The sequence below is a fragment of the Tachysurus fulvidraco genome, chromosome 10 (genome assembly GCF_022655615.1).
Source record: "Tachysurus fulvidraco isolate hzauxx_2018 chromosome 10, HZAU_PFXX_2.0, whole genome shotgun sequence".
NCBI classification, from domain to species: domain Eukaryota; kingdom Metazoa; phylum Chordata; class Actinopteri; order Siluriformes; family Bagridae; genus Tachysurus; species Tachysurus fulvidraco.
The window spans coordinates 2,804,186-2,831,875 of NC_062527.1; the positions used below are offsets into that span (position 1 = coordinate 2,804,186).

Genomic DNA, 27,690 nt, shown 5'->3' on the forward strand with positions numbered 1-27,690 from the left:
GACTGGAGTGACAGATAGTTCTACAAAATACTGTAACTATGTTATAGCTGCAATGTAAGCTTCAAGAGGTTATGTGCAAAGAGCTTAGCACACTGGAGTCCAGTCCAGAAAGTAAGCTTGATAAAAGATGAGCAGATCACATGTAGAAGACAGAGCTCTCTCTCTCTCTCTCTCTCTCACACACACACACACACACACACACACACACACACACACACACACACACACACACACACTCACTCTCTCTCTCTCTCTCTCTCTCTCTCTCTCTCTCTCTGTCTCACTCTCTCTCACACACACACACACACACACCCACACCCACACTCTCTCTCTCTTTCTGTCTCTCTCTCTCTCTCTCTCTCTCTCTCTCTCTCACACACACACACACACTCTCTCTCTCTCTCGCGCTCTTTCTGTATCTCTCTTTCTCTTGCTCTCTCTCTCTCTCACACTCTCTCTCTCTCTCTCTCTCTCTCTCTCTCTCTCTCTCTCTCTCTCTCTCTCTCTCTCTCTCTCTCTCTCTCTCACTCATTGGGCTGAGTCTGAGTCACTTGAGTCCAGGCTGGCCTGTGTCGGTGTGCTGGTTCTGCCGTGTTGTGTAGTTCCTGTGTGTTGTAGAGATTGTGTGCTCCTCCTCAGGCTCTCTAGAGACTGCAAGAAGGAGCGTCGTGCTCTCTCTTCCTCCAGTGGTGAAGCTCCTTCCTCTTCCACCTCTGCAATCTCTGCGAAGGTCACTGGCTGAGTTTTGAAGCGAGCTTCTCGCGGTCGCTTGGGACGACTGCGGCCCCTAGCTGGGCCCTTGGGTACAGGGAGCTGCTGTGGGAACTCTTCCATAGCAGAAGCCATCAAGTGAGCAGGGAGCATATTAAAGCCCACAGTTTCCACTGGACGTACAGCCATTGCTGGAGATGGGAAACGCTGTGTGTTTACTCTTTGAGATGCAATTGCTGTTTCTTCTTCTCTCCTCTTTTCACTTTTTAAAGATTCCAGAGTGACTTTTCTCTGCTTTGCCTCTTGCCACTCCAAAAGAGTTTAAGTGTACTCTCAAATTACAAGACTCCCAAATAACAGCACACTTCAAGATGTTTTATGTCCTCGTTTGTTGACAATTTTGAGTCCTCAAATCTTCCCTTTTGGCTCCACAAAAGCTGTCAGAAGTCCTTGGAGACTGTGCCTTGCTGGGCAGCACAGTTTGTTTTCTGAGACGCTGCGTTTTCTGCTGCTAGTGTCTTCGTGTTCGAGCTGTTTCGACATCTAGCAGAGGCTTTTGTAGCTGCTTACTCCCTCCACATCTCCCCACTCTTGGTAAGTCCCTCCCTCTCTCTGTGACCAGTCATCTTTCCAGTTACCATTCCAGGCCCCCTGTATCAGCCCCCATAAATAAGTGCTTGCTACAGGACAGCTGGAGGGGAGGAGAAGGGGAGGACACAGTGCTCACAGTCATGGCCATATACATATCTACAGGCAATATGTAAGCGAGGTAAACAACGCCATGCGAACTGTGCTTATGCATATATGCTAAAGTAAAATGATAGTATGATGATAGATATTGTTTGAAATAAACAAATTATTCTCTACAAGTGTTTTTGTCAATTTCAATCTATTCTTTTCCCCCAGATTACTGATGGCAAATTACTGATAGTTTAGCACTGACATACATACGCCAAATATGTCCCGGGCATATTTAAGCACTGATTGTAATTTAACAGGGATGTTGGCATGGTATCGTTCATACACAAGATCCTCTTCGAGCATGTCAGACACTTAACGAGTGTCATCATCACCCGCTGACCCGATCTCTGATCTGAAATCTGTCATTACTATATATAACAGGATGTACTACAAAGTTAAACAGGAGATGAGGGAAGTAAGGCAATTATAACAGTGCCATTTTTACACTGGACTCATGTGTACTATGGTGAGCCATAAAAAGCAAAGAGTGCTGAGAAAACACACACACACACACACACACACACACACACACACACACACACACACACACACACACACACACACACACACACACACACACACACACACACACACACATTTTGGGTGGCATTGTGTCAGTCCCTCACTTAAAAATTATATATTTAGTCACTTCATGTCACTTGACATGCAGATATTCATCATGTGTTAAAGTGATTTATGGCTTGTTGCTGTAGCCGGCTAAGATGCACGTACAACATTTTTCCATGTACAAAGTGCACGTTTACAAACTGCTTCTATAATTTCAAGTGTCAAATCTCTCCCGTTCCTTCCCTTTCTCAGCTCTTGCCGCAGCTGACCAAACAATAACACTTTTAATAAGACTTGTGCGTGATTTATTTTTTCTAAAACAAATAACTATATAGTGAAATTGATGTTTGTGCTTTAGTTTTCGAAGAATATAAGTTTTAAGAACAAATGTTCCCACAGGAGATTTCATTTATAGTTCTATGCTCAGAGGATACAAAGCGTGAGAACATCAACTAGATGGTTGGAAGAACATCCCAGCTGGTCTCTTCATGAAGCTGATAAAGAATATGCCAAGAGTGTAAAAGCTGTCATCAAGGCTACATTGAAAAAATAAAATGTTTTGGTCAGTTATTTACAGTAGGTATTATTTCACACAGGTAATGTAATGGTTATTATTTCTCCAAAGTGTGGAAAATAGAAAAAAACAAGGAAAATTCATATATAAATAGGTTCATGCAAACATCTGACTCCTACTATTATGAATATTTGTCAGTCTTGACAAAGATAGGCTTTAGTGCATCAGGACTGACTAACAAATTATTAGTAGGTTGCAGGATTGAGATTGTTTATGTTGCGCTGGTGCCAAAGTCATATAACTGTCTCGAACCATTCCTTCAACCAAACACTCCTGCTGAGCTCTGGAGTACTAGAAATTTTTACATGTATAATTTAAGTATATCGGAGTTATACTCTTTGTGAATACAGTTATAAACAACAATACTAAACCAGATTTGTAAAGTTCTTCGGGACGAAGTAATCCAAAAGGCCGGTATGCTAGGGTGCCAATACTTTGAGTGGATACGAGCATGTGACGTCAGCTGAATACCCGTGATGCAATTCCCCTCATTGTGCTGAGTGTTTTGATATATCACGCGTCCATTTTGTAGTAATTTCTTATTTTGGGGGCGGGGACGTGACGTCATCCGAATACCTGTGAGGAAGTTCGCCCTTATTGTGTCTGAGTGTTTTGATATGTCACATGTCAGTGTTGTGGAAAGTTGTTTGATTTTGCATATATTTGGGGCTGCCGGAAAACCGAAATTCCAGTCAGTGCACCAATTTAAACCTTTGTCCAAAGTATCATCCTAAAGAAGCTGGCGGAGTTTGGTGTAGATAGATCGAAAACTTACGAGTTATAAACCTCTAAATTTTATAATGGGTGTCTATGGCAAAAAAAAGCCAATTTGAGACCCGGTACCATGAGTACCGGTACTCAGATTGCTTGGAAAATAAGAGTAACAAACTTCATGGAAGAAAAACATATTGTACCTTATACTTACAAAAAAAAACCCTTTGTCCTGCAAATAAATGACCGTGGTGGAGCATGTAAACAAAATCACACGCAGAGAAGGATAAAGCTAAGCTCTATAGAGTGTGTATCCTCTGTGGAGAACACAGCGGTGAGAATGATGATATTATGATGATGTCTCACATTCACATACTATACATTTTATCATGCACAGCATCTCAGATGATCAGAAGCATCATGTTGCATGCTCATTTGCTTGAATACAGTAGTCTTGCAATCAATAACACACACTTCAAATAAACTCCCATTCACAAAAAAAAAAACACAAAAAAAAAACAAAACAAGACAACAAATCTCTTTCAATCTTAAATCAGTAGTAAATCAGATCCTGACAGAGAGTGTTCTCAGAAATATGGGGACATCATTAGTGGGCTAAGTGTCCCAACCACCCTACAGTTTGTGGAGAACACAAGGTGAACTGTTTAGAATTTTGTGAGCAGGCAAATTTCCCTCACAGACAGGAGAAGCCTGGTAGTGTTGTGTATTTGTGTGTATGAGTGGAAGGGCGAAGTTGACGGTGGTGCTGGCAGCAGCCACATTTATCTATTTTGTAAGCCTCAGGTTTCCTGTTAACAACATTTTCCATTGAATCGATGAAGTCCGTATACAGACTGATTAATTAATTTTATCTGGATAATACACTCGATCGTCGAACAGCAGACTGCATGCAGAGTAGAACACACACACATGAAATGAGAAGAGTAACAACTGATCTGGCAGCAATCACAAAGAGCTTTCTGTTTGGCTGGAGGTGTGTGTTCTGATTTCATTCCAGACGGTGTGGTACTAATGGGTTAATGATTGTAGGGTGAATGGAAACAGAAATGAGTGCGAGTCTGTCGTAAGAACTGAAACTGGAATCAGCCAGAAAAACTAGGAGGAAATGTGACAACTCTGTATGTACATTAATGTGGCTAACATATTACTATTTGGGACAACTGCAAACGAAGACCTCACTCATGATTTGCCAGAAGAATCGCTCTAAACACAAGTGCAGACTTTATGCATAAAATCCTTATAAAATGTGATCTGATCTTTAGTGGAAGATTGAAAAGAGAATTTTAAATAGCCACAGGCCATTAATGGAAAAAGAATGTTGAACCAGAATGGAACCTCCTTTATTGGCAAAAAAAACCTAAAAGAAATATTTTATTAGCTGATAATGTCTGTTGAACCAGTTATAAATATTTCAGCTCATTCTTCAAATACAGACTGTTCTTTTTTAGTTCTAAATAATTACCGAACAGTGCTGATCTGCTCATATGACTGACTTTCATGCTTGAACAACTTTCAAGTTAGTTCATAGTCAGCATCCCAGTCTGAACCTTTTAAGCTTTTAGATCACACAAGTCTTAAAAGTCTTTAAAATGGAAACCCCCAAAGCACAAGGAGAACATGCAACCTGGCCAGTACGGTAACCACTAAGCCACTAAAAATGTGTATTTAATAAGTGATTTAATGGATTATTATTTGTATTTAAGGGGGGGGCACGTTGGCTTAGCACGTTCGCCTCACACCTCCAGGGCTGGGGCTTCGATTCCCGCCTTCGCCTTGTGTGTACGGAGTTTGCATGTTCTCCCTGTGCCTCGGGGGTTTCCTCCCCCGGTCCACAGACATGCATGGTAGGTTGATTGGCATCTCTGGAAAATTGTCCGTAGTGTGTGAGTGTGTGAGTGAATGAAAGTGTGTGTGTGCCCTGCGATGGGTTGGCACTCCGTCCAGGGTGTATCCTGCCTCGATGCCCGATGACGCCTGAGATAGGCACAGGTTCCCCGTGACCCGAGAAGTTCGGATAAGCGGTAGAAAATGAATGAATGAAGAATTATTTGTATTTACAGAAACAACTCTTCCACAATGGAATACAATGTAGTCTGTAAGCTTTGTTAGTTAAGCAACACAACAAGGCAATGATTAGGCTGCGGACAGAACAATGCCTGAAGTGTAACCAGTGCTTTGTTGGTTTGTTTTAAATCTGGCATGTTAATAAAAGAAATCAATAGTTGTAATAGAGTCACAGCGTTTAGAGTCACAGTGTTTAAAGTCACGGCTGTGTTTTGAAGATTTAGAGGAGGGATTTAGAAGGAGGGATTGACATGTAGTACGTTATTTTTCCAAAGCATCTTGTTCAAAATTTATTTACTTATTATATTTCTCACTTATTACGAGATTGCTGTGAAATATCAGTGTGATCTTTAGGAAACTTTAGTTGCTCAGCAAAGTGTTTTAATGTTTCTTTTGGGCTGTGGTTTCTTTTTCAGTAACCCCAACAATCATTTTTCACTCTCGGATTTTTTTCTAAACTGAAGGCACACAAACACGGCATGATCGACTGTAACAGAATCTAGCAGTTCATTATCTCTCACTCTAGGGAACTTGTTTGAAGATTCTAGTGTTATGTGCTGATCTTTGAAAGATGGTCACAGCTGGGTGAGAGAAGTGAAAAGGTGCTGAATTCCTTCCATTTGTAAAATAATCTGCCTGGGTTTGTTCGGATAGAAAACAAAGCCTATACAAACTTTTTTTGTTACATATTCTAGTATTATGACCTTCCATAAAACCCCTTAGACATTATTGAGCAATAAAGAACCAAATTGCATATAAACACTATTTGTTTTGTGGACACCTTTTGGACATCTGATTAACTTTCCAGTAGGTTTCAGAGCATTTACCCGTTCAGCCACAAGGTCTAACACATTAACGCATTTATAGCTGAAATACTTTTGACATACAGTTGTTCAAACATCTATATGTTAAGATTTTTTTCATTCATTTTCTACCGAACTTCTCGGGCATCATCGGGCATCGAGGCAGGATACACTCTGGACGGAGTGCCAACCCATCGCAGGGCACACACACACTCTCATTCACTCACACACACACACACACTACGGACAATTTTCCAGAGATGCCAATCAACCTACCATGCATGTCTTTGGGAGGAAACCGGAGTACCTGGAGGAAACCCCCGAGGCACGGGGAGAACATGCAAACTCCACACACACAAGGTGGAGGCGGGAATCGAACCCCCAACCCTGGAGGTGTGAGACAAACGTGCTAACCACTAAGCCACCATTCCTCCCATGTTAGGATTTTATTAGTAGTATTTGTTATATATTTTTTAAGTAGGATTCCTGGACTCTAGTTATCTGTGTGGAGTTTTCTATGCATCTTCCCAAAACTCATAAGGCAGATTGTTCCCATAGTATGTTTGTCCCACCTGGAGTGAATTCTCACACTGGGGGCCCAATGGATCCACCACCAGTTTGACAAGCTTATATACATCTTTTATGTAAAGATGGGGATGATGATAATGATTACTGAACATTTCATATTTTTCCTTTATTTTGGCCAAAGCATTTTCGGTGCACTACATCCAGAAATCCACAATTACCAGAGATTTCCAAACCTTTTCTCAACAATGTGCTATAATGAATGGAAGCGATTGTGCCGCTTATTAGGAAATGGCAGCGACTGAAGATGTTTTTGCCAAATTTAAAGGCATTCTCAAGCTCAAGGTGCAACACTACACATATGAGACATAGTAAAAGTAACAACACAGTAAGTCAAAAAGTAGGTAAAGTAAGTGTGAAAATTAGAGATACACATATTTAAAGAAAATTAAGACATGACGCATTTAAACAGCTGTATTTTCTCACTGAAAATGCCTGAGAGCCTTTTTCTGATATGGCAAGAACAGCTCTGAATTCCAGTAGGACATTTTATTTCATTGAAACATCTATATACAAACAAATGTAGCTTCTGAAACATTAGGCAAGCAAATATGTTCTCTCAGTCTCAGTCACACAGACACACACACATACACACACCACGAGTTGCGTCAGAAAAAGGCCAAGTGGACCAATTACAATAAACAACATGAAGTCTTACATTCCAGAACAGAGACTGCAAACATGGAGTTTCTGGGACACAAGTCAGGTTTTATAGGCTCTCACAAGCGGCCTGTTGCAGTGTCTGTGAAGTATTAGGGTACACCATGCGGCTTTAATTAAGGTCCTGCAACAAATCACTGTATGTAGATAACAGTCAGCAAAAGCAGGAGATTAGGATTTATGGAAGTCTAAACACTATTGGAAAAGAGGTTGGCGGTTAAAATCTTAACTAGAAGTTAGAACCTGCCAAAAGCTATACAGATAAAAACAAATTAAACAACAATAAAGCACACTTGAATAAAAGACACCACGGAACCGTGCTGTTGAGCCAAACAATCGGTTTCTTAAAAACGTTAATAAGCTTCAAAACCATCACATCTGAGACTGAATCTCATGTGCAAATCAACACGGTAAACTGTATTAATGTGTACTCTGAAGCACAGATCAGCATCAGATACGATCAACTAGTGTCATGTTTTAATGGATGTCTGAAGTGCTTTCAGTTCCTACTTAGATACAGCCATGATTTATCAAGACTAAATCACGAGGTACGAAACGCGCGGTTTAACAGATTTAATATAACGATGTAAAAGTCCATGAAAGCATGTCTACTTAAGAACTGTAGGTCAACTTCGGTTTTATGAACACCATTAAAACCATTAAACCAGGGAACCCTTATATAACACCAGTATAAACAAGTCTTTGAAAAACTGTGGCAACGCATTCAAGTGACACCGAATACAGAAGTTGATCTGATAATCGCAGTGAAACAGGAAATGTTAAAGGAACAAAATGAAGCACTCAACACTATAAACACTGATGTTATATAGCACATTTTATTGAAGTAAAAGTTCAACACAATACCTCAACAGAAAGCAAACACAGAAGACTTAATGAGTAAAACTAACAAAAATCTTTCAAAACTAAAAAGGTGCTCTTAAATAAAGCTTGTTAATGAGAATGAAACTTCGAAAAATTACAATTCCATTTGTTTTGAGACAAAAAAAATCATTTTGTATGTTAATGCAATATATTATTTGCATCCCTTCCACCTCAGACATTTTCTACATCTTGAAGCTCTTCTTCTCTCTTCTCCATTATCATTATCCGTCATCTCTTGGAAGCGTGTACTGGTTCGGCGAAGATTGTACGGAAGGTCAGGTTTATCCTAGGGCCACGGTCATGGTACTCTTTCGCCACCTGATGCTGTCCAACAAAATGATTATAAAAAGAACAACACAGAAAAATGAAGCATTAAAGGGTGGGGTCTCCGATTTTTGAGAAATGCTTCAGACAACTGAGTCGGGCCGAATAATAAACAAAAATCAAAACTAACGTGTAGCCAATGAGCAGAAAGGGGCGTGTCTTGTCAATATGGGCGGAGAGAGTGTTCGGTACGCATGTGTGACGTTAGCAGAAAGCGGTTTTACCATTGACATGGGGGATAAAAACAAAGAAAGAAAGAGAAGAAAGGCTTATGATAAGGCAAGAAGTAGGACGTGTTAATATAGGATCAGCTTTCCAGCGCTGGAGAGAACTGAAGGAGCAGGAAGTTGGCCACATATTCACAGGTTGGAGTTTCCCGAGTCAATAACTCCTGAGCTAAACGCTGTTACTACACAAATAACACCTCTTTTCTATCGTAGTAATGTAGAGAGGCAGCTACAACCGCGTTTTGTGTAGTAACAGCGTTTAGCTCAGGAGTTATCGACTCGGGAAACTCCCACCTGTGAATATGTGGCCGACTTTACTTAAGACGCCGAGGCGCTTTTTTCCTTCTCGATAGGTGAGTAACGTTGGTTTTGCTTTGTTACACAGAACTAATATATGCCTTTGTCCTTTACATGATTATGCTTGTGTGTCATTTTTGCTTGTTTGTTTATCTACAATCGTATTGTTCTTCCCTTCAGCTATGATAAAGACACATTTCTTTCCAGTAGTCACCTGGGTTACGTATGTATGTGTGGGCAGAGCTATCGATACAGGGGTGGGACCCGTTTGGGTTAGGGGCGTGTTTGTTTTGGTGATTTCAAATGTCAACATTGGTTTTCAAAGATCGGAGACCTTACCTTTAATGCGCCTTGAAGAGAATAGTATTCATGGACTATATAGGGTTTTAGTAAGCAATTAGGAAGACCTAAGACCTTTATTTGCTTAATAAACTGCATGCTGTACACTTTCTCTGGGGCACACACACACACACACACACACACTCATATTATCACAGTCAGAGCATGTCTAGTAAGTGACCTGTAGACCAGTAGACTTTGGTCTCTGGGGAAAATGGTTCAGCAGCAAAGCTCCCTCAACGCTACGTCTCTACATACTTATAAATATTTATTATATTTTTCATCCCATCCTACGTCCAAGTTAGATTAGTACACCTTATTATGGCTTTAGAATGTAAATTGTGTCTGACTGAAGTGTGCTTTCAGACACTTTCCAAGTTCAAATTAAGAGCCCAAGAGCCTCAGAGACAGTCTTTAGGTGTTGCTATAAAATGTCTTTGACCTTTTCCCTTATTTGTGCTCTCTGAAAAATAGCTCTAGCTGGTACTTGTGCCAGAATCCAAAGTGAAACTGCACCAGGGGGAGAAAATCCTTCCAAGGCTTTTAGTATTTAGCTGGCATGACACTAATAATAATAATAATAATAATAATGAACAGGCCTGTCCCAGCTCTAGTCTCACAGGTTTTTCAGCATGGGAATGGGAGAATTAGGTATATACACACTTTAATCTGCACTCAGCAGAAGTATGAACAAGATTGTCCAGTTCTTCCTTAATTAACACTCTATTCAAAGATGTCAGTCAATTCCAAAGGTCACATAGCAAAGTGTAGTTTAACTAAATGTATTAAAAATAATCATTACATTTATTAAAATCTAAATAATCAATATAGTTACTTAGGACAGAATGCAATTTAATGCTAAAAAATTATGGCATCCCTCAAAAATCTACGATAAAAGCTTCGGAATATTATGTGAAGGATGAAGATTTCCCTTGAGTGGAGTTAAAGACCCCAAACCGATTCCATGAAGACAAAGCTGCTATGGAAGAACTTTAGTGTTCTGCACTAAGCCAGGACCTTTTCAATGAACTAAAACTCCTCCCAACCCCCTGGCTCCTCCTCCTCCCCAACATCACTGCCTGAATTCATTGAATGATCGCAAATCAACAAAAGACACGATCCAGAATTTAGTCCTTCATGGTAGAAAGGTGGGACCAAATTTGGCATGGGACATTTAACAAGCACATATTGGTGTGATGTTCAGATGTCCACGAACGTCTGGCCATATAGTGTACTGTAACTCTATACCTGCCAATCATCTTGAGTACATCCCTCCATTATTAAGAGTGTTCCATGGCTCAGTGGTATCTTCACCTTCTCTGCATATGTGTAGTCTCGGTTTTCTCCCTAAAAACAAACAAATTCGATTTGTACGCATGTCCACACACCTGTTTAAAAGTTCACAGACAATGAGTTGACGACATCCGAGATGCCTAAACCATCCACGAGACCATCATCTTTAACAACCCTAAAAAGATCAGTAGAACAAAACTGGTCACTTACTGGAGGAAGCTTCTTCCGGAGGCTAAAGACTCTCGTGTCCCCGAGACTGAGAGAGGCTATGATGGGCTGAGGGCCTAATGACAGCTCGTCATCACTGTGCCAAGCAATACTATCCTTCCCATCACGGTACAGGTTACACAGCACTGAGTTAAAGCTATGTGAGATCTCCTGCTCTATAGTCTGACGCAGGTTCAGGAGGATGGGGTGCCACTGTGGGATAAAAGAAAAATAATTTGGCCAGGTATGTGTACTTAAAGAGGTTTTTATTATTATTTGGAATTCAGTTAATTCACTGATTCAGCTATTTAAATGACCGTCTATTTAAATGATTTGCCTACAAGCCGATCATGCCGTTATAATATTGTGTATGTAATTTATTTTTAAGTAATGTGCACCTTAATATTTTTAATCATCATTATGCAACTCTATCCGTAGGAAAGAAAACCCGTGTGTGAAGGACGTTATGTATTCAATCGATTATTCTAGCGCTTATTTAAATCGTCGCCGCATGAGCCGGACGCCTGTTTACATGTGACCCCTCTGCCAACGACGAACAGCATAATGTGATAAAAGAGCATAAATGAAGGAGCATAATTTAACCCGAAAGTGAGCCTTTATTTGTACGCCTAGATCTGCTCCGATACCAAATCTTTAGAATCACCTTAATATTCTGACCTGCTATAAAAAAAAACCTAAAAAAGTAATAATGCGGTTTTGTAGTTTACAATTTCACTGAATTTAGAATTAAAGTATTAAAAGAATTGACGAGTGAAAATGGTTGAAAACCTGAGGGTTGGCTTGCATCCTGGAGCGAGAATACGTGTAAGGAAGTTCACCAAACCAGCAGGTCAGCCTCGGCTCGTCATAGGCTTCACCTGAGCCGGGACACATTTTACACTGTTAGCTGAAAATGAATGCCGACTTTTACTTCAATTTTCCTTTTTCGGGATTTCCACAAACTCCATGGGAGATTAAAATACTACTTTGGCTTGTTCCAAATTAGGGAATAATTCCAACACTGATAGAACAACATTAAATTGTTTCACTAACAGGACCCTCAGTGAACCACGATTTTGTCCAAAGGAAATATTTATTCCCTTGGAATATTTGTCTGTATAATACACTGCTAAGTCTGGAAAAGATCAACATCTGTGCTGGAGACAGTAGCAGGTCTGCCAAATTAGAGAGGAAGAAGGACTGGAAAAAGTGAGTCACCAGTGTGCACAAAAACAGTCAATTACAAACTATACTTGTATCACAATAATCAGAGATTTATTGATTTCATTTACCGTGCTGCTGAAATTCTATTAAACATGTTACTGAAATTTTTCTCTTCAGCTGTTATCACTCACCCATGATGCCATAATTGGTCTTCAGTGACCATGGAAGCTCAGCCAGAAGTTTAGAGAACATCCAGTCAGCCTGCTCCAGTGGCAAAAACCCAGGAAAAAGCCGCAGACTAAGAACGAACATAGTACAATGTTGGCTTTAAAAAGACCCGATGATTTAGAAACACTGATCATATCGTGCTTGTCTAAGCCTCCCTGCAAAGCATAACACTGGGCCCTGTTCTGTAATGTCTAACAACTGTGGAGACACCAGAAAGGACGCTGCACCACTCCTCAATCCACCCTCTCAAGCTCCACCATATACAGTATTTTGGCTTGCATATGTGGATTGTCCTGTTCATTTCGGGCCAGATTGAGATGGTCATTACAAAACACAACAGTATTTTTCAGTGTGGATCTTGTGCTTCCAGTATTTTCATATTATTGCACCTTCTAAGGTCAACAACAATCTGTCTATATTGTATTGAACACTTGATTTTAATCAGAATGCAATAATAATAATAATATTATTATTATTATAATAACATTATTATTATTATTATTATGTTTATTATAGAAACACAATCAAAGTGTCACAGAAGTACAAAAATCTGCATAATAATATGAAAGGAATAGTTTGTTTCTTCAGCTACTTCAATAAAAGTTTTTAGGTTACCGTATCCAAAAGGGAAAGTTAAATATTGTGCAGTGTATAAAGTAAAAAAAAACAGTATTACGTCTAGTATTATGTTTTAGAATAAACATATTTGAACGCTGCTACCTGGATACTCCGTTGGGACCCTCGCTGATCACATACACCCCACCATCTCTGTCAAAAAGACAAAAATACACTTTATTTGTGTTTCTCCAATATAGTACTGTCATGACGATAAGAAAGTAAAGAGCACTTACTCAATCACCTTCTCCACAGGTTTTGCTCTGATTGGCTGGAGTAAATGTACAGAGATTACCAAAGGAACACAGAAACAGGTTTATGGTGTGAGCTCAGTCAATATGCCAATTTGACACTTACCTCAGCTGGTTGATTGAACTCATATGTTACTGGTCCAGCCTTCCATGACCCGGACTTTTGCTTGACATGTGCTAGTAAAACATTTCATGACTATTTAATTCGACTCCACAAGTTCAAGTCATTTGAAGCTGTACACTGTGTTCCTGGATCCAAATTGCAAAATGGATGAAGACTTGGCATGTAATGGTATTACACTGAAAACAGGGTTTTGAACGGTTGTGATGGTCTGCTTGGTCTAACTCTAATAGCTACACTCGTTAGGACTTTATTTGGAACACCTGTCCACCGACTTATTCATGTAACTCAGCCATTCATGCGGCAGCAGTGGCATTGCATCCAATCGTGCAGATAGAGATCAGCAGCTTCAAGTGCATCAACCATCAGAATGGGGAAAATGTGATCACAGTGACATGGTTTTTGGTTTCAGCATGGCATTTGATTTGGATATTTCTATAATTGCTGATCCCCTGGAAATAGACACAAATGTCTCTAGAATTTACTCAAAATGGATGGTGCAATAAAGTAAAAACCTTTAGAGAGCTTGTTGATTAGTGAGAGACGAACAGAGAATATTCAGCCTGGTTTACACGGACAGAAAGGCCACAATATCTCAGATAACCACACTGCAGTTGTGGTGAGCAGTAAAGCATCTTAGAATGCACAATACATTGAACACTGGCAAATGGACTACAACAGAAAGTCACATCAGATTCCACTTCTGTCATTCATGAACAGAAAGCTGCAGTGTGCCGTGGCTCAGTGAACCTTGACAGCTGAAGACTGGAAAAACATGACCTGGTCTGATGAATCATGTTTTCTACGAAGGCACAAAGATGGCAGGGTCAGAGATTGTTACCAACAGCATGAATCCATGGAGCCAACCTGTCTCGTGTCACCAGTCTGGTCTACACACTTTGAGCCCATAAATACCACTCATTTATGACCTGAATGCTGTAGCTGTATGAGTGTTGTGGCCATGAAGGGATACACATAGTCAACAATTTATCTACTTGCAGGAATTAGCCACATAAGGCACCACGTCCCAAACGCTAAATGTGTCTCAACGTGGTTTCATGAACGTGACAACGAGTTCAATATATAAAGACCTTCCCAGTTACCAGATCTGAATACAATAGACACAGCAGACATCACATGTGATGCAGTGATGCAATACTTTTATTATTCGTCATTTCCTTTTTCATTAATTATGTTTACCTTCTGTTCTATGTTTATGTTCTGTAAAGCTGCTTTGAGACAATGTCTATTGTAAAAAGCGCTATACAAATAAACTTGAATTGAATTGAAAACTTGAATCACATGACAACATGAACCACAATATCAACATATTGTAGAATCTCTGCCATGAAGAACTGAGACAGTGTTTGTATATCGTTCCTATAAAGTGCCCCATGAGTGTAGAAGTTGTGTTCAGGTCAGAAGGCACTACTTACCTGATGAACATGTTGCTTTGGCCCAAGAGCCCTGAACTCTCTGTCGTTTATCAGCCATCAAATTCACCTTTAGTATTAAAATAGAGTCAGTCTGCCACCTGCTGGTCCGATGACACAGAAACCACAAAGAAAACACACTACAGCAACACAATGTGAACACAAATGATTCCTCGCTGTGAATCGATTTAACAATCGGAATTAGGAGTCAAACTGAATTTGACTCCTGACTGATTTCCAGCTGACAGAAAATTCAGCTGTTTACTGAATAAAGTAACAGTAACGTTTCATTATCGGTGATGATCCTGTGCTATAACTCACACCTCACAAACAAGGAAAAGAATCAGGTTTTTGTCTCAGATCCAAAACATCTGTATTTAATTTTACACAGCTGTAAACCTTTAGTAAATAAAGTTACTGGCGTCGCCTTTCAGGAGACTCGGTGCGTCGCGAATAAACGCTCGGCTTCCTTCATACCGAACATTGGTTCCTATTTAACATACAAGAAAACTACAGAATTTTTAGAATCAGAGAGTTAAATGTACATAATAAACTCACTCACTCACTTTCTACCGCTTATCCGATACATAATAAAATATAATTATTTTATATATCTACAATAGACACCCAACACCCACAATACACTAATTTACACTGCAACACGTGTGTTAAGTGTCTTGATAGGAAGTGAGTCAGGTATAAAACACCTGCGGTGTTTGTGGTGGTGAAAAAGTGCTACAGGTTCCCTCAAAATCTCCCAAGGTGTTTATTTGGGTTGAGATCTGTTCACTGTGAAGGACTTGATATTGGATTTACACTTGGAAGTGATCCTTCCTGTACGGATGATAACATCTTTGTACTGAATTGCAGTGATTCTTACCTCTAAGGTTGAGAGTGGACACAAGCCACAATGAGAATATGGTGAAGGATTACTTACTGTACAGTATCTGGCCACAGTCTGTATTCCAGTGTCGGGGTTTTTGCCACCACAGAACTAAAATGCATGCACATCTTTGTAACAAGGAATTTTTGCATTGCACCCTTACTATTGCATCCCACTCTATATAGTTGCTGACAATCGATCGCTTCCTGACATTTTTAACCACCTTAAAAACCTGAAGATTCTTTCCTTTTCTTTCATATAATATGAACATCAGTCTGATTGAATGGACAATTTTAACCGGACTTCTTCTCATAGATATGCTGGCAAGTTAATCAGGATTTGTGAATTAGTGGGGTCTTTGAGGGACAGTAGTGTCTGAGTGGTTAAGGCTACTGGGACCATTGATGAAAAGGAGTTAAAATCTCAGTGTGACCCAGCAGCTAACCAGGCCCAAGTTGGCCGGGATAATTTTACTTGATTTTAAATGCAGCTTAATTTAGTATTAATAGACTTTGAGGACATGATACCAAAACCAAGAAACACTTAGCGGTGTCTTTTCTACCTTTAGTTTCGGCCCAGCGTGTCTTTCAGCACCGAAAACAGTTTTCATAATACACTGTTCAAGCAAGTTTATATTATCTGATGAACTATTGGGTTCTTCAGCTAGTGTTTGCAAATTGCATCACTCATAAGCTTAGAAAACAGAAATCACATGTTGGGGTGGAATGGAATGGGGTGGTGGAAAAAACAAACAAAACCTCCACAAAACTCCTGGATTAATAAAATGATCATTTCTATGGACCAGAGTAAAATCACATCTTTATTCAAAAGTAGACAAGCTGTAAGTTTAAACACACAATCATGATTTGGTGGAACAAAAAGGCACACATCATAATTCAACTATTTTGGAATGTAATATTTCAAGTTTTCCCTGTGATACAACTAGCAAGAGTCAAAACACGAGTGTTTTCATTTGACTAGCTTTAGTTGAAAAAGTCATATGGAGACATAGGCCATAGAAAGACCCATTAAAATAAAAACAAACAAAAAACCCACAAAAAAAATTATTCATCTAGCTTAGTTTACTCTTTGGTGAAAAGATCTAAGAGAATGAAAAAAAGGTAAGTGCATTACCAAGTTGGAGATATTAGCAGCTGGAAGAGATCTCCATCAACAGTTAGCAAATCCCCATACATTTTTGTAAGGCACATCATTCAGAAAGATTGACAGTCTGTCCATCCTGGCTCAATATAATATATAAAAGCACCATTGCAGATATCTAGTAAACATGTATAAAACACCAAAAATCCACCACCAAATTCATAAATACAGGGGTTTTTTTTTTTTGTTGGGGTTTTTTTTTTTTTTTTGGGAGGGGGGGGTTTACAAAATGTAAAGTGGAAAAAGCAAGTTTAAAAAAAAAAGGTCACTATTCATATGATCTTTCAAAAATGAAGGAAAATAAAGTGAAAATTTATACATTATTGTAAACAAAGATTACAGAGAACTGGCAGTGAGCTAGTAATCAGGTGCACGTGTGGCTTCAATACACAGGAAAACATTTATGAACCCAATCGCCATTCAAATACCGTCTGCTTAGAACAGCAGTGAAAACAGCCCTCTAGGTACCAACACAACACTCTTTAGACACTGTTGGTTGCAAGTTACACCCATTCCCAAAAATCACACAAGCCAAAAGAGAAATGCTCACCAATTTAAAAGCCCAGTTTGAACTACTTCATTCAACATTTGTCAGCGTGACATCTGTGGTCAGCAGTTCTTACAAGAACAAAAAGAGGCTTGTCTAAAGAGTGATGTATTCAGTACAATAGCACGGAACTTCTCGAACACTGATACAAAAAGTCAGGCAGTCATACTCATACTAAGCCAAAGGAAGGAAAGGACATTTGGATGCAATTGGTCATTTCCCTTTAGACATCCACAAGCTATCGCAGCTTTCTTCTCCGGAGATAACCGCCACGCTGAGCCTTGTTCATGCGCATGCCAAAGTAAATGACCAGTTTGATGGGAACTAAAACAGTGGTCAACCATCCCTGCAAAATGGACAGACAGAAAAGAGAAAATTAGTATTTGTTCATTCACCTTATACCCAGTCAATGGCATGAAGAAATTGGAGTTTATTCTGGGAAAACTGAGCATGAAGGCAAGGCTGGATGGGACAAGTCTATCAGAGAACCATGCATTGGTGTGTGAACACACTCACTTCAGTGTAGCTAATCCACCGAGCATGTTTTTGGGAGGTGTGAGGAACCCAGAGCAAGAAAGGAGGGTAATAAAAGGTCTAATAGGAATAAGTGGCCATGTGGTTTATAGTCAGTTTAAATACATGTAATGCCATTTGTAAAACTATTACTTGTGTGCCTTTAAAGATGCAAAATAACAGGTTATTAATCTAAAGCAGTTGTAATCAATGTGCATGCTTGTAAGACATTGTGTGCTTACCATAACTGCATGGGGGAAATAACCATTGGTCTGGTCCTGTAGCCCCACAGTAGTTAGCTCAGCAGCTACATAACGCTCAGGAGTTGGCTTGTCCAGGGTGGGTTTCCTGATCTTCGTCATTTTGGTGGCCACGAAGAAAGGCAGAACACTCTGTAGATTATTTAGAACATAACCAAAATAAAAGTCAGAGCAGAAACAAAAGGCTCTTAAAGTCAATGAGCTTGACAAACTACTAGATGTAAATTAAAACAATTCTGACCTGAATAATGATGCCTTTGCACTTGTACTCTGCTTGAAGTCCACGGGAAAAGAAGTCAACAAAAGCCTACAATTAAAGCAATCAACATTTTACTTAATTACATTTTTAGGGTAATGGTACTACATGGCAGTATACAATTTGTAGATTATGTTCCATGTTGTAAATTACACTTATTCAAGTAGATAATTGTTCAAGGCTTACCTTGGTCGAGGAATAGACAGTGAGCAATGGAACTGGGTACATGCCACTAGCAGAGGAGATGTTAAGAATGACACCTTTTGCTCTGAAACAGACAGGAAGAGTAACATATTTGTGTGCCCAGCTGAACTTATATTAAAGCCAGTGAGGACTAAAACAGGAATCAATTCTAACCCCCACACACACACACAAAAAACCACACACACACACAATTATGGCTTCTTTGTGTGTTGCCATGGTACCTGCTTTCAGCACCCCTGCAGCTGCAGTAGTGTGTTTTAGCAAGCCGAGGTTTGTCCTGTTTGTATGGAATTTTCCCTGCACTGTGATTGGCCCTAGTGATGCACATGACCTAGTCTTCTAAAAATCAGTCTAGCTGGCGTTTGCCGTCCAGTGTGGAAAGCCATATTAGCAGAAGTAAGGGAAAGACTGGCAAGGTGTACTAATCCACATGTAGTGACAATCCTCTCTTTTCCTGATTTTAAAGGAATTCCAACTTTACTATGAAGTCTCTCATCTTAATTTAATGAAAAAAAAGTCACAGGACTCACCTAGCTTCCATTTTGGGCAAAACCAGACGAGTCATCTGATGAGACAAAATGGGAGGAAGATTAGGACCCAGAAATCCAAAAGAACTAGAATTTATACAGTTATGTTTCAACACGTTTTCCTAATATTTTCTAAAATATTTCAACCAGTCACCGAAACACATTTTTATAATGAATGAAAACACTTGCATTAAACACTTACCTGACACACTGAAATGATGTTGACGTTGATCATCGTGTTAATGAACTAAAAAGAAAAACAGACGGTCAGTAAATCGTATTTTCCAAGTCAGTGGTGGCTTAAAATAAAACATTAAATTTACAAACTACACATTTATCCATTTGCTTGCTGTAGAAAATGTGTGTTTAGATGCAAAATGAAAAGAAAGGTAACCGAAGCAGAGCAGACGCATTCACCTGATCTGAAAGCAATAGGGTTGGACGTCTTTCGGGCAAAGATTTTTTTTGTTTAGATTAAAACACAAGAAGACGGTGGTAAGTAGGTAGGTAACATGGGTTTTGAAAAGCTAGTCATGCAAAACAGACAACTGTTACTTAGAATGGAGAACAAGGCCAAATTATACTCACATTGTCCAGGTCAGGGATGTGCAGGAAGAACTCAGGGTAAGGGTAAGAAATGCCGACATTGTTTACTGTTAAAACAAAGGAGTTTTGACAGTCAAACAAAATGAAATTAATTACACTTAGGAAGTTCAATTCAGGTTTAATTCATAATTTGATTAAAATAATAATCAATCATCTACTAGAGTAAACAGATCCTGGAAAATTTCTCTTGAAAATTTACAACCTTCATTCTATGGTAGCTTAATTGTAAAAGGTTTCTCACCAAGGACTCCTATTTCTAGCCCAGTAAGTGCAGAATCAATCTTGGGATAGATGTCAATCTGACCAAAATCCACAGCAAGGGTCTTCGTCTCCACATTATATAGACTTTCTGTGTGGCAGAAAAACATTCGAAGTCAATAAGATTTGAGGTCAGGAATTGTTTTAATAGCAGTCATGAATTCTAAAGCAAGGTCTAAAAATCACTATGGGTGAAAATAGCAAGTTGACTATTTAAAGTAATTATTTTGAGAACACTAAAAATAACTTTAAAAAAAAAGGCATTACTATGTTTTGCATAGTCTTTGACATCAGGGGGCGCTGTGTGCCAAGAAATGAGCTAGATGCAACTTCCCACACCCATCCTCTACTTCAGTTTGAAGTGACTGCAGCAATTAGAATGCATTGTCCAAAGAATCATGTCTGAAACCCATTCGAGGGAGCTACGAGATGAAAATCCCACTGATGCACCACACTGTAGACCATTTATTTAAGGAGACAATGGAGAGATAGTTAGGATCTAATAAAACTGTTACATTGGGAAATATGAAATCTATTTTAAGAGACAGCCTCCAGCTTTAAATAGCTGCGTGACTGTAGCAAAGTGGTCTTGGTGACTCCAAGCCCCCACACTGCCAAGGCATTTGGTTGAGGCGTGAGCAGAGTGCCAGGTTTTGCAGGGAGAGACCCAGCTCGTGACTACCCATAACCCCCCCTTTTCCCTTTCCGGTGTGCCTTTGGCACGACTCTGGTTATGACAGACTAGGTAGCTGCAGAGTGTGTTTCCATTAACCCCCCACCAACGCCACCCTTTCTGCTGCATGGATATAAATACATATGAACAAAACCGTTAGTCTGCAAAACAAGGTACTTTAGCCAAATATATTCAGGATAAATAAAACGGGTGCAGACAATAAGAAAGCTTTGCACAATGAAAAACAGAATGATCATGTAAAATCACAATTAATTATTCTTTGAAAGAATTGCATCTTCCCACTAGTGAGAAAGTCCTCATTCATACATACAGTGTTCATTCAGGTGGCAGAGATGGCTAGGGGAGCCGACATCAATGGGCATGTACACATTATACACACACACACACACACAAATCTTGCACCCCATGTTCCCAGCCCAGAACATATCCATAATGTTGGCCATCATAATCATTCCCTGCAAGCACTGGAATCCTTTATGTTCACAGTGCAAAAATGTTTAAGGGCTTGTGGCACTGGGACAAAAACAAACAAAAACCCCCACAATGTTCATGTGGCGATGGGAAGGGCCTACCTGTACAAATATAGTCAGAGATGCTCTGGAAAGACTTTGTATAGAAACATGTTAAACGGAAAAAGTCTTATGCATCTTAATTTACATGTTGAATAGTTAAACTAGCATATGCACAAATGGCTTGGTCTAACCATCAGTGGCAGCTCTTTTGAAAAAGCTGCACCAAAGACATCTGATGCCCAAAGACAGATGCACAGAGCTTTCCATAATACCCCAGCATTAAATGACCTTAAAACAAATTTATTAAGACCGCTTACAGAGAATTATGCTTTACTAACCATCACGCACACAAAATACATACCAAGGGACTTGGCAACATCGTCTAGCTTCTCCTGTGATCGACTGATGAGCATTATGGAGAATCCTCGTTGAGCAAGCTGAGAAGCAAAGAAGAATCAGTATTTACCCAGGAAAAAGCCTAATTCCTAGTCTTTTGATCAAATATAATGTACTGCTTGATATACCGTATTAATGTGTAAAAGGTTCACTTTCTGTTCCTCCTAACAGATCTAGTAATCGATTGCTGGCTCTCTTAACATGAACAATGGACAGTATGCAGTTTTACAACTTCATTGAGTTGCTCAACAATGCTTGGAAGCATTTCTTGATGTGTAAATAGAGAGGTAGTTGCTCTCCCTCCTATGGTCTTAGAGAGAAACCCATCTCTTGTGATGAGTCACTGTGCCTACCATGAAGGGAGAGAAATAAATAAGTAGAGGAATCCTTACCTCCTCCGCATAGGATTTCCCAATTCCATCTGTGGCTCCTGTTACAACTGGAAAACAAGGGGGAACAAAAAATAAATCTAAACAAAAAGGCACAACTTTGGAACCATTTCTACAGAAGTATGGTAATGCCTGGTCACAATGGAACGGTCACCACATAGTAAAAAGTCCACAGTAACTCAAAGCTGCAGATTCGGAGGATGAGAAACTGCATTAACCTGAGTTTTAGAACAGAGTATTACAACATACTGAAAATGGCAATCATCATCATTTCTGTTAGGAAACTCAGAATTAGTTTTGGTGCATGATGTGCCATAGGCGAGCAGCTTTCATCCTTGTTAGTTATTTATTTTATATAATGTAACTAGATGCTTTTAGATTAAGGAGGGAAAAAACCCCAAAAAATGTTGACTCAACTTTAACTAAAATGAAAAGACTTGTACTTAGCCTGTACATAATACCAAGCTTTAACACTTGCTGAAGGCAGCAGCCATTCACTAGAGCAAAGCCAGAGGAGAGAAGTTGGCTAGCAGAAACATGGGAGGGAGAGAGGGAGGGGGAGTGAGAGCGCGAGTGATGACGTTCATGAAGCCCAACAGAACAGGAGGGGTGAGGAGGGATCCTAGGGACTGCCAAAAATAGCAACAAGAAGAGAGGGAGACTGCATAAAGTCAAAGGGATGAAGAGGGAGAACTCGAAACTCTACCTATTTTTAAACCAATGTTAAGAATTTAACTGCAGCTCAAAAACCCAAATGGGCTTAACTACACAAGACCTTATCAGCAGAGCAAAACTGTGCAGAAAATCTTTAAAGCAATTTAAGAACACCGTTGCATCAATCTTGTGTGGAATCAGTACATACGTTATGGAGAGACCGATCGCGGGGCTAATAATGTTTTGAAAAGGAATTACAAAAATTACAGCAGTGTTCCTTTAGGGATCCATTGCCTTCACATGAGGGGTACCATCAAGAGAAACTACACAATCTGCATTGTGAATACTTGGCATATTGATGCTTAAAAAAAAAATTTCACCTTGCAACCTGCATGCCTACAGTAGGTGTGTGTCCATTTTAAATTGTCAAGAGGAGAAAAGACAGAACAGACACAATCAAAGACTCCACTAAAGCTAAAAAAAAAAAAAAATGCTATAAAGAGTGTTCTTTTCATTTCTCAATCCCACCCCCACTCAAACATGACGGATGTCAGATCTTCTCTTCCTGAACATCATGTACGGTATGTCCAAGCAGTGCACAGGCGCACTGGCCCTGCTTCCTTGGCTTAAATAAAAAATAAATAAAAAAAAGCAGTGAATAAAAATAGCTGCCGTGTCTGGAACAGCCACTGCACCTGAATACCAACAACATGCCACCCCCCCTCCATCCCCTCCACCCACACCCACTCTCTGCTTTCCCCAGCAACCCAGCTCACCAGAGTGCTTGCTGCACTACATTAGTGCCAGAACAGCACTCGAAGCCCTACTGCAGAATACTGCTCTATTCAACAGGGCATTTTCACTTGGCCAAAAAGAACACAACAACGATGACAAGGTTCAGTCACCTCAGCATTTAACGATATGCTCATGGTATACAAATAGAAACCTTGTAACTACATTAATTGATATTGGATCTAATAAACAAGGTAGAGCTTTGGCCTACGCCCTCAGGCCACACTGACTGTATCCAATCTGTCGCAACTACACAACCCCCCCCCCCACACACACACACACCATTCACTGTATAAGCGTGTCCATCTCTAGCTCTGCAGAATGTAAAAACACCCAGTCACACACCTCCCAAAAGCAGCTCATCATGCTTTAAATAGACCTGTCACATGGCCAGCAGAAAGGCTACGCAGCAAAGCACCCAAAATAGCTATGCTACTTATATAAAAAGGTGGATCAAACAACCTGACAGAGTCAAAAATAGGTCACACAGTTAAAAATAAAAAAATCCAATAGTTCTTCCACTTTTCTTGTTCCTATTCCTAACTAAATCCAAAATAGTATAACCAAAATAAATTGTGTATCAGCGGCAGAATTGTTCATACTACAGGGTAGACTCCATCCTTCATCAAGAAAAAAAAAAGATGCCATTCATGCCTGTGGAACAAGTATAGCAAGGACAAAGGAACAGCTCAGAAAAAAAAAAAAAAATTTAAATTTTTGGGTCAGCTTTCAGCTTGCAATGTAAAATTTTGACCCAGATGATATCCTGAAAAATGAACTAATTACATTGACCGGATAAAAGGTTGCACCATGATGCAAACACCCAATCATGGTAAATATTTTAACAATTAGGCATGTGGCATAACAAATGTATATAGAATATGTCGAAATTGAATAGAAATAAAGAGTATTTATGCAAATACATAACCTTCTTTCAAAAGGGGAACGCCAGATGGAAGACTCCCTTTTTTTTTAGAAAATATATAAATAAAAATGACTGAGTCGTGACAGAAGAGAAGAGAGGGGGAGGGGTCTAGGAGGGCAAACAAGAGTGAGCAAGTGAGTGAGGCAGAAAGGGAGAAAACAAGACTAGTGGTGAGGGAGAGTGTAATGGAGGCTCGGATAGAAAAGAAAAAGAGAAGGGGCTGAGATTTTGCCCAGCATCCGTCTTTAGGACCCAGCATTGAGCTTGTTGGTCACATGAATGACTGGGTTCTTTAGCCTCCATCTCCCTCCACCACCCCCCCACCACGCACTCTATGCACTGGCTGGCCCCGTTACCTAACAGCCCTCCTGCCTGCACTGGCACCATACAGCAGAAGCCAGTCCCATTCACAACACAGTGCCAGTACATTCACAAGTAGGCAGCTAGAAACGTGCACTGTTGACATTCACTCAGACACAGGGGAATACATTTCATTCACATATGCTGTTGCGTGGCATGAATGGGAATGCACCCAGAAACTATAATTAGAGTTGGTCCTAGATTTGGTCTAGTTCTCTAAACCTGTAAAATAATTTATTAAATTTTGCTTTAAGCATTTCTTTTCTAGCTTCAATAATGAAAGCTTTGAAGGGGAAAAAAAAACTACATTTGTTCACATATACTGTATTATAGAATTTTTACAAATAATAATTTGTGTTTCAGGTAGAGAAAGGAGAATAAGGTGTTCTAAAAATTTCAGCAGTGGGCTGAAGTCCGATCGGACTTCTCTCCAGAAAACAAACAGTACTAGTCTTAGATAACCCTGTACAACAATAAACACATTTGGACACACGCAATGTTAACAGGTGGAAGGAGTCGGATTGGACTAGAAGAATACACAAATTTCTTTTTATAAAAAAAAAAAAAAAAAAAAAAAAAAGTCTAATCATTGGTTCATAAGGTCATTAAATGGTGTACATTTAATTTCAAATGGTTAAATATTTCAAAGAAAAGCACAGAATATTTAGCCTTCATGATACCTCCCCAGCAACAAGAACAACGTTTTTGGGTGTAGCTTTCAATATACTATAAATACTCATTCTAGCAACTTGAAGAAAAGTAGACTGGGTGAAAGATGAACTTGGCTCGCTGCTGAGGAGCATGGCTACACCTGAAACACCGGTTTGTGACTTTCACAGCTACACTGCAATACTCGAAATGAACAGCAGGGGTCTCCTGATCACAGGGAGCATTGACGGCATTCCGAATGCGCAAACATGACTCATTTTGTAATACAGTCATTAAAAAAAATGTAAATGAGAAAATGACAGCTTCGTACTGTACAAAAATTAGGAGGACTATTGAGGACAAGTGAATCAATGATGTAAAAAAATGGAAGGAATGGGAAACTTGTTGGTCTGGGTGTATGAGTTTATGTAGAAGAAACACCCTCCGTTTGGCAATCGGTATTCGGTTTGAGGTAATTTGTCTAAAGTAATGTCCACATATGAATACCACGTGCCATGTGACTGCGCAAGACGTCCTGCAGCATAGTTGTGAGAAATATTTGAGAACTTGAAACTGGCTGTTGCTAAAAGTGACAGGACTGGAGCTGCAGGAATGACAGGAAGAGGAACGCTTCGCCTTCCAAATGCATTCATTCACCTCCAGCTCACCTGCGCTGGATATGATGCGATGTTCAAAAGAATGCCTGACAAGTCAAACTGGTCGCCTGATTCAGCGTTTCAGGGAGTGGCCCGACTCAATCACCCCAAAACGCGACTAATGTAACGCGCACCGAATAGAAATGGAAAGGTTTCTCAGTGGCGCTCTTGGGCACGACCAAGTCTGGCGTTGGTTGGGGGTCGGTTGCAGGGGCTTATTCGTGTATCATTTTATAATCAATATCCATTTGACCAGCTATGAAGTTAAATTGTCTGTGCACTGCATAGCCTTTAACGGACATTTGATAGTACCTGAAATCTACAGACAAGGACATCAACCCACACGTGGTATGGACCCGAATTATAATTAGGATTGGCGTTTTAAACTGCGTCACGTTGCCAGAACCAGCAGATGTGATCTAAAAAAAATGAATGGAGTTGGTGCGGTCAATAAGAAGAAAAAAAAAATCTGGCCTAATGAATCATATCAATTGATTGGCTGTTTTTCTATAGCATTGAAAAACCTGTATTATTAGTACAGTGTACAGAGAAACTGGAGAAGTGGGTCAGGCTGGGCAGACCAAAGAGCAGGATACACAAGATAATGAAGAGAAATATAAAGTCTTTGAAACACGATTATACCCTTATTTCAGGTGTCTATAAACTATGAGATATAAAGAAGGCGCACATGTAAAAAGTGCATAAAGAGATGTGTCAAATAAAATAAAATAATAATCTTCAACCATGATTTAGTCTGACTTCATCTCAGTGAGTCAGAACCTGCGATTATCTGCGCACAGCCCATGGAGGCATGGCGTAATCTGTCAACCTGAGACTCTCGGCTCCTCTTTAAGGACCATACGTGTGAACACTGGGTAGCTCATTAGTCAATTACAGTCAGTTTCAATACTAATGACAAAAACTTCATGAGTACACATTAAGCATATCACGTGTTTGCAGTGTGATTTTCATTAAACATGTTATTAAATGTCATTCAAAAAAGTTATTTTTTTTTAAATCACTGAAGTTCATTCATAGCTGTTTTCACTTCTATTTCAAAATGTCCTATTTGATTCCTTGCTTGTCGCTCAACTTACTTAATTGTTTCCTAAGGAATTAATGAATTGAACTCACCTGCCCATTTACCCAGTTTGGGTGACAGCAAATCTCCATTTCCTAGAACCCATATCCTGAAGCCGGAGATGATGTGGTAGAGGAACCACAACGCTAGCGAGGCCGTGGTGACTGCACCGACCCAGTAGAGAGGAGTCTCGACAAGCTGAAGCATCTTCACCACGTTAAAGAGCTCCATGTATAAGGACTGGGCGAGCGTGCTGTCTGACCCACAAAATGAGGCGATATGGACTGATTTAGAGCCACAACGTGCGAGCCCCTTTATAAGCAGGTTGTGGCATCACACCCCCACAACTCCTCAACATACTAGTCTATCCAGATTGAAGTGCACACCCCCTGCCTACACCTTCACCGCCAGAACACGCCTACATTCACCTAGGATTGGGTAAAACTCTTGTCTGCCAACAGATACTAGCTTCTCTTTGGTGAATTCAGGCGTCAGTCACAAAGGCTCCTTTCTCATTCATCGGAGTTTGAGTATGAAGGACACCGCCCTG

General features: G+C 39.9%; 3 protein-coding genes across 4 annotated transcripts; all 3 read right to left on the reverse strand.

Annotated features, from left to right (window-relative positions):
* Positions 1–456: 456 nt before the first annotated feature.
* Positions 457–1,267, reverse strand: c10h11orf96 (chromosome 10 C11orf96 homolog). The gene has a single exon (XM_027163811.2). The coding sequence runs from the start codon at positions 898–900 to the stop codon at positions 529–531; it is 372 nt and encodes a 123-aa protein (XP_027019612.1). The 5' UTR covers positions 901–1,267; the 3' UTR covers positions 457–528.
* Positions 1,268–8,254: 6,987 nt separating this feature from the next.
* On the reverse strand, positions 8,255–15,279 carry alkbh3 (alkB homolog 3, alpha-ketoglutarate dependent dioxygenase). Of its 2 annotated transcripts, XM_027164025.2 has the most exons (10): positions 15,142–15,271; positions 14,822–14,919; positions 13,371–13,441; positions 13,250–13,284; positions 13,119–13,166; positions 12,362–12,468; positions 11,796–11,884; positions 11,010–11,219; positions 10,755–10,853; positions 8,255–8,643 (listed from the first exon to the last, which is right to left on the reverse strand). In XM_027164025.2, exons 2-10 carry the CDS (start codon positions 14,877–14,879, stop codon positions 8,548–8,550), a joined length of 813 nt encoding a protein of 270 aa, XP_027019826.2. In that variant the 5' UTR covers positions 14,880–14,919; positions 15,142–15,271; the 3' UTR covers positions 8,255–8,547. The 2 variants fall into 2 exon arrangements, with proteins under 2 accessions (XP_027019826.2, XP_047675830.1); XM_047819874.1 differs by having other exon boundaries at positions 14,822–15,279.
* A 1,229-nt stretch (positions 15,280–16,508) lies between these two features.
* hsd17b12a (hydroxysteroid (17-beta) dehydrogenase 12a) lies at positions 16,509–27,480 on the reverse strand. Its single transcript, XM_027163725.2, has 11 exons — positions 27,194–27,480; positions 22,028–22,074; positions 21,601–21,676; positions 20,017–20,124; positions 19,758–19,822; positions 19,372–19,416; positions 19,173–19,207; positions 18,625–18,706; positions 18,424–18,489; positions 18,165–18,314; positions 16,509–17,755 (listed from the first exon to the last, which is right to left on the reverse strand). Exons 1-11 carry the CDS (start codon positions 27,369–27,371, stop codon positions 17,648–17,650), a joined length of 960 nt encoding a protein of 319 aa, XP_027019526.1. The 5' UTR covers positions 27,372–27,480; the 3' UTR covers positions 16,509–17,647.
* Positions 27,481–27,690: the final 210 nt, after the last annotated feature.